Here is an 11073-nt window from a genome sequence, read left to right as displayed (position 1 = left end):
GTGCAGAGGGACCATACTGTTTGTCATAAGTGCATAGTTGAAAAGCGAGCATCCGTGAGGGTATTAGAGTACACTATTGCACATGCTGTGGGTGACTTGCATATCTTAATACTAAACAATATATACGGATTTTGGAGTGACATGCTACCATCCAGATGACACATTTTTCTGGTTAGAACTTGTATAGTTCTGTAAGATAAGGCCAACCGACATTCTGCACGGAATACCAAGTATTCTGAAAGGGAAAATATTTAAATTTCAAAAGTACAGTAATCCATCTCCTCAGTTCCTAAACTTTTACAGCATGTTGTTAAAAGAAGAGCACACAGCTCCAGAGGTTGTGGGTTCAAGTCCCGCTCCAGGTGACTGTCTGTGAGGAGTTTGGTGTGTTCTACCCGTGTCCGTGTGGGTTTCCTCCAGGTGCTCCGGTTTCCTCCCAAGGTCCAAAATCACACATTGGTAGGTGGATTGGCTCAAAAAGTGTCCAAGTGTATGTGTCGCCTTGTGATGGACTGGCGCCCCATCCAGTGTGTGTTCCTGCCTTGCGCCCAATGATTCTGTTGAAGGGATCAAATAAGAAATTGACATATAGTTTTTGAACATTTGAAATGTTGTTTCTGTATTATATTCAATTATATATATATATATATATACTATTTACATAATTAACACCACTTTTTGTATCTATTTACATTTTGTAATGTCCCAAACTTTTAGAATTTTTTAAATTAAATATATATCATAAATGTGTTAAATTGATCTTAATCTAATAATATGAGAGACATTTGATCTTTGGTATCCTATAAAACTGTCACAGTTACCAGCACCTCTGAAAGTAGTTTGTGCTTACTTCCTGACAAAATAACAGTACAGAGACTTAAAGCTGAATAATGTGGGAGAAGACATATAAAGGGCTTGCAAACTCTGTCCAAACTGCTGAGACATTTCAGTCCTTGGATGTGGACTCCTCTTTTCTGCCATCACCAGCATTTTCATGCCAAAAGTTTGTTTCTTGTTAGGGAACCACATTGTAGGCGACTTTGAAACACTATCCTGTGGAAAGATCCTCCAAGAATACAGTTTAACTCTGTTTTTTTATTAAGAATCTCTTAGTATTTAATAGAACCTTGATAGATGTGATTCTTAAGAGCTGAGGAACAACAGCCCAGAGCATCATATGTCCACAGCTGTACTTCACTAATGTTGAGTAGAATTACTAATGCCAAACACACTTTTGACTTAATTTTGAGTCCTCTGTTTCCCATTAAAATTGATATTCAACCCAAGGTGGTTAGATTTATAGTCTAATGACAGTAGATTCATTTTTCCAGAAGGCATCCAACATTTTTTGGCAACATGAAACACCGTGGTCATATATATTTAGGAAGGCATGGCAATTTTTTAAAATCAAAAGGTAGTCCACAAATGGTTAGTTATAAGCTTTTACTAAACTTGCTATCTTTCTCCAGTCAAGTTTATATTGGAGGGCAGTGTAAGTACTGTGGAGGAAAAAGTTAGTTATAGGTGTGTGTATGCCTGACCCTGCTATCTCCCTCTGGCTATAGGCTATATCTGGGTTTATAGGAACGCCTTCTTAAGTGTGGCTTTTAACCAGTGAAGGTCTGTTGGAGCGCTTTAGATGAGCTCCACTCTCCGCGATGCTCGTCTCCTGTCTGGACATCTCTGAAGTTTTTGATTTTTTTTTTTCGCTGGGTTTAATTAATGGTTGTAGTGATGGACGTGGAGGTGGCTTCTCTGCCACCACCCTCCACTGAACGTGAGGAGCAGTCATACGAAAGGAATGCGCTGGCATCCGAGGAAAGCTCACATTATTTAAGATCCGTGAGCAGCGAGTCCAGCTCATTCATCATGGTTCAGCCAAAAAGTCGACTAGAAGCGCCGTCAAAGCTGTGGATGACCATGGTTATCTCTGTTATGATTATTCTCCAAGTTGCTTCGACCACTGGACTCTTCATTTACCTCAATATGTCCATGGCTCAAGTAAGTTTTCTTATTTATTGAAAGGTTGGACTCAATTCAGGCTTAATCCCAAATGCCTCTCTATTCCCTATGTAGGGCACAAAGTAGATCATTATATCATTGATTCTACCCCCCAAACAGGGCTGTATGTATCGTCTTAAAGCGTTTATTACAGCCAAATCCAGGATACGTGCCTGTATAGCTATTAGTGCACTAAGTATGTTTAGCTTAATGACCCATGAAGTTCCCTAAATAGGGAGTAAAGGGCATATTTAAGATTCAGCCCCACTCTTGAAGTCTGGGTAAACAAAATCAGTTACAATCGAAGCGTAGCAACAATGACCCTTAGCGCAAAAACTGAACTAAATACAGCGCATTTCACACTGTATGGTTACTCCGAGCGACCAGAACCCGTAGCCTTTCTCTGTTTTTCCTAGTTTGCAGACTTTGCACACAAAAGTCCTCCATATTCTCCTTACACAGGAGTCTCCGTTAATAAACCGACCAATAACCGTCGAGACTTCGAGAGCCACAGATAAAGGAAACTATAGGCGATTTACTGTCGTCTCTCTCTCTCTCTCTCTCTCTCTCTCTCTCTCTCTCTCGTTACGTGTTCAAAAATGATGGACAGAGCTCTAGGTGATTGAGAAAGGTAACACTGAGGATGCAGCTAGTATAGAGTTAGTCTTTAGAATCTCTCATGTTTAAAATTTAAAAGAGGTCAAAATGTGGTGTTTATTTTAATGACAACAAATGTTAATAGGCCTAAATTAACATGAAATCTTAATAGGACAAGTTATCCCAAAGCTGTAAATAATAATGGATACACAAACGTACATGCAGTTTTCCTCCATGCATTGCGGGGATATTACAATATTATATTAATTTGTAGCGACTTCATCTGACCATAAGTACTACTAACCCTGTCTGTAAAACATGTTCTCACCTTAAAATACAATGATATATGTTACAGGGACTTTCTTTTGTCCCCACAATATGTAAAATATTTGGACTCTCTCTCGCTCTCTCTCTCTCTCTCTCTCTCTCTCTCCTTCTCTATTCTATCTCTTTCTATCTCTAATATTAGTTGTCAGAGTAAAAATGTGTACCATCAGTCTGTGTTAAAAAAAATCAAACAGGGAATAAATCATTATATTTTAATGGATGTTATATAAATATAAATATAAACGACTACATCCTTGTAGTCTTTCCTCCTGATATTGGTTAAAACCAAAACATATAACCACATGATGTTTGAAAACATGTCTTGTTATTGGAGATATGGTAGAATAGCCTCAAAGTGGCTCGAGAAAATCTGAAGCCTATTATTACTGAAGTGAGACATATATGAACATTTAAACCAAGGCCATTCCTGTCAGATCTAATTGCTGCTGTAATTTCAGTCTGATTTTCTTAGTAATTTTGGGAACTCATTTTCTGAGGCTTGGAAGCAACAGTGTGACTTTGGACAGCATAATGCGTCAAAGTCATCAAAATTAAATCCCCAAGGTGTTGTAGGCCAGAGCAAATGTTAAATCTTTATCATTTTCATATCAGCCAATGCCAAACTTTTTTAATATATGTGGGTTCCTAAAACTTCTTTCTTTTTTTTTTTTTAAATGTAGAGTCTGTGTTGCTCATTGCTGGAAGTAAAAAACAGATGTTCTTTGTCAAGATGGTCACCAGGAACATTCACGGAGTGTTTAAAGAACAAGAGTCAGACATAGAGTTAGACAGTGCGTTTCTCCAGTATTCTGCTGTGAACCTATAAAACAATAGTGTTGTGGGTGTCTCCACCCTTGACTGTGCATTAAAGTTATAAGGAGTGTTTCATCCCTGGGAACCTTCTGAATGAGGCACAATACAGGGAAGTCGATCAGAGCAGAGTCTTTGTATACTTATCAGTTTCAGAATAACGGCAACTAAAACAGACTGTGTAGGTCTCGGGGGGAAAAAGAAGTTGAAAATGCTGGAATAAAACCACAGAAATGCTATTGCTAGACCTCAAGGGGAAAAAAAAATTAAGGAATACTAACTGTATTATAGCTGTGTCCTTGACAGGGAGAATGGATACTCAATCTGCATCACTGGGTGTTTCAATGTTTATGGAACCATTTAATATTTCTTTTTATGTATTTGCAATTAGATCAGAAGGAGTCCAAAAATATCAGATTAACAAATCTTATCAAAACTGCACTAGAGCTAGGTGCTACACAAGAAAACACAGAAATTGACAGACAAAAGAAAGTGAAAGAAACTGAGCATGGGATATTGCTCATTTGTGAGTTTTGAATACACTGGGAGCCACACACTGTCATAAAATGCTTTAAGCAGCATATAATTCAGGAAATAAATAAGATGATAGCCTTGACTGATTTTAAGATGCAAAATAGTTGTAGGGTTTTAGGAGAAGGGCACAGAAATGTATGTTTTCAATTTCACTTGCAAGCATGTCATGCTTGTTCAAGATAAGTTTGGTTTTGAAGATAAGATTGGATCATATATTAAAATCATAACATGTTTATAAAACTGTTTGGCACTTTTCTTTTTGCAGACTTTTAACATTATGACAATTTTGGAAGCAGGTCAGTGGTTGGGAGTGTCGCAGTACATCTGTTCAGAATTTCAGTGGAAATCTAGTGCACATTATTTGGTCTTTCATGGAAAAATACTTTGTGGGGGGAAAAAGAGTGTTAGTTTCCAAACGTTTAAAATATGTTTTTTTTTTTTTTTTTTGTTTGTTTTTTTTGACAGGCTAGAAGTCAAGGTGTTTCTGAGGAACTTCGCTGTCTAGGACTGTTAAACGCTCTGGAAAAAGACCAGGAGGTGCCTGATGGCCTAGTGCAGCTGTTTGGAGAGCCCTGCATCAAACTGGCAGAAGGAATTAAGGCATATATCTCCAAGGTAAGCATGGATAAATTCTTTAGTTTTTCTTTAACAAGTGGTTTTGCGTTTTATTTCAAAATTCGATGGCGTACCGTTAGGCTGAGATCCTTTGTTCTAAACCAGAAAGGCTTGGGGACAAAAACAGCTGGAAAATCTTGGCAGGATTCAGGAGACCAGGAAAAATGAATGCAAATGTGCACTAGATTCATGCCATGCGGCAGTGCCAGGAATCCAATTCATCAAACAACGCTTTTTCTCTTTGTTTATTCATTCGAAGTAAAACCACGAGGTTTGATGTGAGCCAGTGTGAAAGAGTTTAACACATCATTATATACAGCATTTATGAGAGTTAATTCCATTCCACTTATTTTCTTATCATATAATAATGAAAATAACACTATATAACAGTGAATAAAACTGGAATTGAAGGTCTTGTCCCCTGAATTATCAGTAATGTCATTATATCTCACTGTCCTGTATTGTGTCATGTTAATCTATTACAGTACGACACATTGGTTTTCATACACTGAATTTATTACTTTTGAAGGCAGACGCACACACATGTAAACCGTCTACATGTATTTGCAGTTTGTGCATTCACATAGACAGCCCTCTGCATCTTGATACTTGCCTATGTGCTACGCTTGTAACTGAAGGCATTCACTAGAGGGCAGGCCAGTTGTTAATCACCTGCACTGCTCCTTACCATTTACCCCTGCACTAGGTTATGTATGTGTAGCATTTATTTTCTGCGGACGTGCAAATTCTACGTACAAAACAGACGTAGGATATCTGAGGCAGCCATGATGCGTACACGAATGTGTCGAAAACAAATGACAGATAACAGCATATCTCTACCCTAGTACCATTAGTTTTTTATTTTGCAGTTTATAGCATATCTTTCAGTAAATACTTTCATTCAAAACCGACGTTTGATTATTAATGGAGGAGTTGCCCTCTTAAGATAGGCTTATGTCATTTACTTGTGTAGACTGCTATATTTAAGTCTTGGTATAATGCTTCAAGTTAACAAATGGAGGCCCTTATTTGAATGAATGAATGAATGTATTAATTAATTAATAAATGACAGTTACACTTACACAGCACTTTCTGAACTTTCAAAGCAATATACGTTTTTGGGAGATTAGGGAGTGACCTCAACCACCGCCAATGAGCACCATCCACCTGGATGATGCTCCCCAAACATCAGCTATTAGGTAGAGACGAGATGAGAGGGAATGATTGAGCCAGTTGTAGATGGAGAAGAATAGGAGGCCAGAAGTGGCCACAGTGACAGATTTGGCCAATTTATCCAGTATTAGGTTTCTTTGTGGAAAAAACTGGAACATTTCTGTAATGATTTGATGACATACATTCACAAGAACATTAGTGATGTCAGGGACTGACAAAAGCAGTTTCACAAATGAACCTCTGAAAACATCCAGGGAATCAGGTCTAGACTTTTTCCGGAGATGACCTTTCACACATGTAGCATATAGCCATGTGTCCCTTGTCAGACGTGGCATGACGTGGATTCACTGTGAACTCCAGGGAACATTCCCGGCTCTTCACACAGGGGATCACTCAGATTTCCCCCCGGGCTTTGTACTGGGGGCTGGCAGAATAAAATCTGGGTAATGTCTGTTACAGCTGTTATGGGCATTATTGCATTCACACATAAAGCTCCTCCAGGTTATGTCTGGAAAAATTCACTGCCAAATACAATCAGATGGATGAGCAAATGTCTTGAACCTGCAGCAGTAGTTCATGTTCAGAAGAGGATAAGAGAGTATAAATCATATGTTTTTAGAAATGGTGTGCATTATTCATTTCTTCAAATAAAAGAAGTTTGCTTTGGCCTGATGCAAGTTAAAAGTGCAAGTCAGCTTTTTGAGGCATTGAAATATAAAGTGAATTGGAACCCCTAAACTCTTTCCGCTATTATCTCCCTCCTTGATGTTTTGCTTTCCAGTTTTGGTTTGTTTTTCTTTTCCATTCTGACAGGCTCTGTACTCTGGAAAACCTTCTGGTAAATCTGATATGTACCCATGTTTATTCCTGAAGAGAAAGTCGATCATGTGTGATGTCAGTGCTTCTTTGTTTTGTTGGCAGGAATCTGCATGGAATCTCAGAATCTCTTTTCTTTTCTCTGTGGCTAGATTTTGGAATCAGAGAATATAAATGTGCCCTGAATGATGTTATAGGCTCAAAAGCTTTGAAAGCCTCTTGGCTACACTCCATTTAGCCAGCACGGCTCCTCTGGCCTCTGGCAGGACCAAGCTATACAGTCATTTCCTGCTCACGCCACCCTTTGTTTAAAAGCAAAATTTTCAGAGGAAAAAAATGTACAATAGGCAGAGAGTTGAAGTCTGTAACACAAATAAAGTTAGTAAAGTTGATGTTCTTGATGTTATTGTTTGTGTCTTGTTTGCTGTTGCACATCTGAGCAAGACTTTCTTTGTTCTCCTCCAGGTAACAGAACACATCATTTCCCAGCATGTCTTTCAAGGTAATGTAATACTCGTGGAATCTAAATACTTGGTTTTACATCATTCTAAGATAAGCTTTCCCTCTTCCCTCAAAACACACATCAATCCTCTGAAGTCACACTTATTGTCTGAGGTAACAAAAGCCTGGTGTAATTTAATATTCATCACTTCTGACTTGTTCATTGAAACAAGCACAGAAATTCTCAACATTTTAAACTGGGAATACCATGTTTGTGTTTGGAAGAAGAAGAGGGAAGGGTGTATTATGATTTGAATTTGTTGGAAAAAAGTTTCATATTGCATAAACCAAAAACATATCTTGCATCTATACCTCATTTTTGCATTGTTTTTGTCATTTCATCACATCAAACCAAAGGTTTTGAATCTGTAGTGACAAAGATATCAGTACAGAATGTAGATCACAATAGAGATGTAACTTATGTTGTAATAGCTTAAAAATAGCACAGCAAATTGAGAGTAATACTGAGTAAAACTGAGTGTAACAAATGCCGTTGGTTACAGGGTTTTTAAATGAGCTTCACATTTTTTTTTTTCCATTTTTTGAATGTTTTGGCATGAAGTCATCCTCAGTTCAGGCATCTGTAACCTAACATAAAATGTAACATTTAACCTAAAATACTCAGCATTCTCCTCTAAGAAGTGTTTTAAACTTTCCAGTGGGGATGTATATGTGTGAGAGAGAAAGAAAGAATAGCTTACTTCACACATCTTGTAAAAAGTCTATTGTAGCCTTTACATATGCTCGCCTCTCACTCTGTTCTGCCTTTTGTGCGTCTTTCAGAAAGACAAACGGCTGCGCCACGGACCACATTTCTCACTGGTGGGAATCCCCGCCCTTCTGCTCATCTGACCCTCCGAGACAGCGGACTACAGGGTGTGTGTATATGTGTGTGTTTTGGAGGTGGGAATGTTCATGTTTAAACACTCTCAATTGTTTATACATTAGTACTACTGTTACTCAGTGCTACTGTTAATCAGGACCGGAATTATATCAAAGAAAAAGATGAAGATCCTTTAGAAAACCAACGTCAGCATATTTTGCAGTTTACTCATTGAATCTCAAGATCACACTTTTTGATATTTTCCACAAGTGCTGAGGTCTCAAACAGTGCTTTAGAAAATATTAGAAACGTTGACTGATGAGTTCATTTAGACTCCACTAAAGCCTTGAATATGAATAATTAATTGTGATTTTATGCATAATTTCTGTTTAAACATTAATTCAAGTAAAATTATGCTCATTTTAGGTGTCATGATAAAGGAATATTACAGAGGTGTTTATCTCAATTGCATATGTATCATTCAAACTAATTTCAATGTACTTCCTTGCTCTTAGAAGGTAGAACATAAATTATATTATACACTTTTGACTCAAAACTTACTTTTAGTAACCACTGGGCTGTACAACAGTAATAACTGATATGAGACCAATAAGAGAACATCACAACACTATTTTTAGAGTAAAATAAAAAACAAAGCAGTTTTCTTATCCAAATTATTCAGTTTCAAAAGCGATCTGGACTGAACAGATGATACACCGATCACCATGAAATGCAACATTTTATTATCTGTGAAAATGTAACCTTCCTCCATTTTCCTTTAGGCTCTACATCATTGACCCCACAGGCAGACCTGCATCAGTCCTGCCGTCATCCAGTGCGTTCATGGGGAAATCAGAGCTTTGGCTCTCACCTACACAACATGACAATCTCAAACGGCCGACTTCGCATCCCCAAGGCCGGACGCTACTACCTGTATGCCCAGGTGTACTTCCGATACCTCACCCTGTCCAGTAGCGAGAGGCAAGCTAGCTCTGAGAGCCATCAGGTGGTGCAGTGTGTGTACAAGAAGACAGCGTACGCTCAACCCATTCAGCTGCTGAAGGGAGTGGGCACAAAGTGCTGGGCGCCGGACAGTGAGAATGCTCTGCACTCTATCTATCAGGGTGGACTCTTTGAGCTGAGGGCCGGCGATGAAATCTTCGTCTCTGTGTCCTCACCGGCCGCTGTCCATGCTGAAGACTCATCCAGTTACTTCGGAGCCTTCCGCTTTGACCTGTAACCCCAGAAATGGTGGGTGGAGGTCTTGTTTTTTGTTTGGGCGGCTGCTTTTGGAGCAACTCAGCGGAAGACTGTGAGAAAGCAAGAAACAAAGAGGATTTAGGAAGCCATCCATGATTTCCTGTTTATTCAGAAACCTCCATGGAGCGAGTGCAGATGACTCAAGACTTAACAAGCTCACAAAGGCAGATGCCATTACCAAAACCATTTGGAGAGGAAAAGTGTGCGATTGTGGTTGGATCTGAAGGAAGAATGAACTAAGTTCCTGTGTATAAAGTGTTTAGATAAAACTGGACTTTTAACATTTATTTATATACAGAAGGCCTTTTGAGCAATTGCTGCTCTTCTTCAAGGCCTCAGTGACTATGGAAACCCCTTATCCAACAGTGTGACAGCTGAAGCAAGGTTTCCCCCCTCATAAATGTGCACTGAGGAACTCTCTGGCATGGTGGGTGGATCTGGAGCTGGTGGGAAAGCAGCAGAGGAATGTACTGAACTCTCCATGTTTCAGGGCAGATGCGAAGAGTGCTGCCAGATGCATGGAAAAAATGCACTCGTCCGAGTTGATACAGACACTAGGGACCCTCACAGCTGTCTGTCATTTTCAGTGATGGAGACCCAAACAGCTAAATAAACAGAGTGAAAGGAAACTAAAAAAATGCCAAACCAAATGCTCAGTGAGACACAATACATAAAAGACTCTCATCAGTGGCAAACTGTGACTGTTAGAACTAGTATTTCAACTAGAGGCCATGTTTGGTCAAAAACATGTGCCCACATCATAGTGTATTCCAAGCTGTCAGTGATATTAATTACTTTGGACTGTTTTGGATTAGGAGACATAGACACAACACTTTGTGCCTTTTAACAGTTTTTAACAGTGTCTCCTTCAATAAAGAGACCATTTCTAAAATGTCCTGAGGCACAGTGGATGTTTGAACACTGATGTACACAGAACTTCCAGGTCTAGAGTGATGCAGTTTCCCACAAAACTGGCCCACTCAAAAGATGACTAACAGATTACACTATATTAGTGAATTAGATGACATTACTCCTTCAGCTTTGAAGTCATAAGCAGTGGGAAAGCTTGACTGGATATTTTTACCATTATGTGTTTTAAGAATGTATCATTTTTGTTTCTAACCAAACATACAATTAATCTTTGCAAGTAAAGTAATATTTTTTTAAGATTAACTCACATAAGGTACTAAAAGTTCCCCACAGAACAGTGTTCCCTTGTTAACTAAAGCTGAATTGATTTGAATATATGAATATATATGAATGAATTGAATATTGAATATTTACATAATTCTGATAATTGTGATTTAACAACAGAATTAATTCAGTGCATCTGATATTTCCAGTGCCCTTTTGTAGATAATGATATTGTGGATATTGGTTTTTATGGAATGTCAGTGTAATAAATAGAATAATAGAAATAATAGAAAATCCTCCACTGAGATACATTACAACAAATGCCTTGTGTGCATTAAACACAGCAGTATGGAAACTGTGTGTTGAAAATTAATAGAGCATTTAATACTAGCATTTTGTATCTTTCTGTATGACCATTGTCTAGGTCCAGAACTTATCAGAAATCATATGGCCATACACCCTGAGAAAAACTCACTGTGGTA

General features: G+C 38.4%; 1 protein-coding gene across 1 annotated transcript; it reads left to right on the top strand.

Moving 5' to 3' along the window:
• The first annotated feature begins 1634 nt into the window (after positions 1-1634).
• tnfsf10l3 (tumor necrosis factor (ligand) superfamily, member 10 like 3) lies at positions 1635-10764 on the top strand. The gene is made up of 5 exons (XM_066646499.1): positions 1635-2001; positions 4735-4884; positions 7339-7375; positions 8158-8250; positions 8980-10764. Exons 1-5 carry the CDS (start codon positions 1723-1725, stop codon positions 9435-9437), a joined length of 1017 nt encoding a protein of 338 aa, XP_066502596.1. The 5' UTR covers positions 1635-1722; the 3' UTR covers positions 9438-10764.
• Positions 10765-11073: the final 309 nt, after the last annotated feature.

The sequence above is a fragment of the Hoplias malabaricus genome, chromosome 15 (assembly GCF_029633855.1).
Source record: "Hoplias malabaricus isolate fHopMal1 chromosome 15, fHopMal1.hap1, whole genome shotgun sequence".
Lineage (NCBI taxonomy): Eukaryota > Metazoa > Chordata > Actinopteri > Characiformes > Erythrinidae > Hoplias > Hoplias malabaricus.
This window is presented reverse-complemented; position numbering and strand designations above follow the sequence as displayed.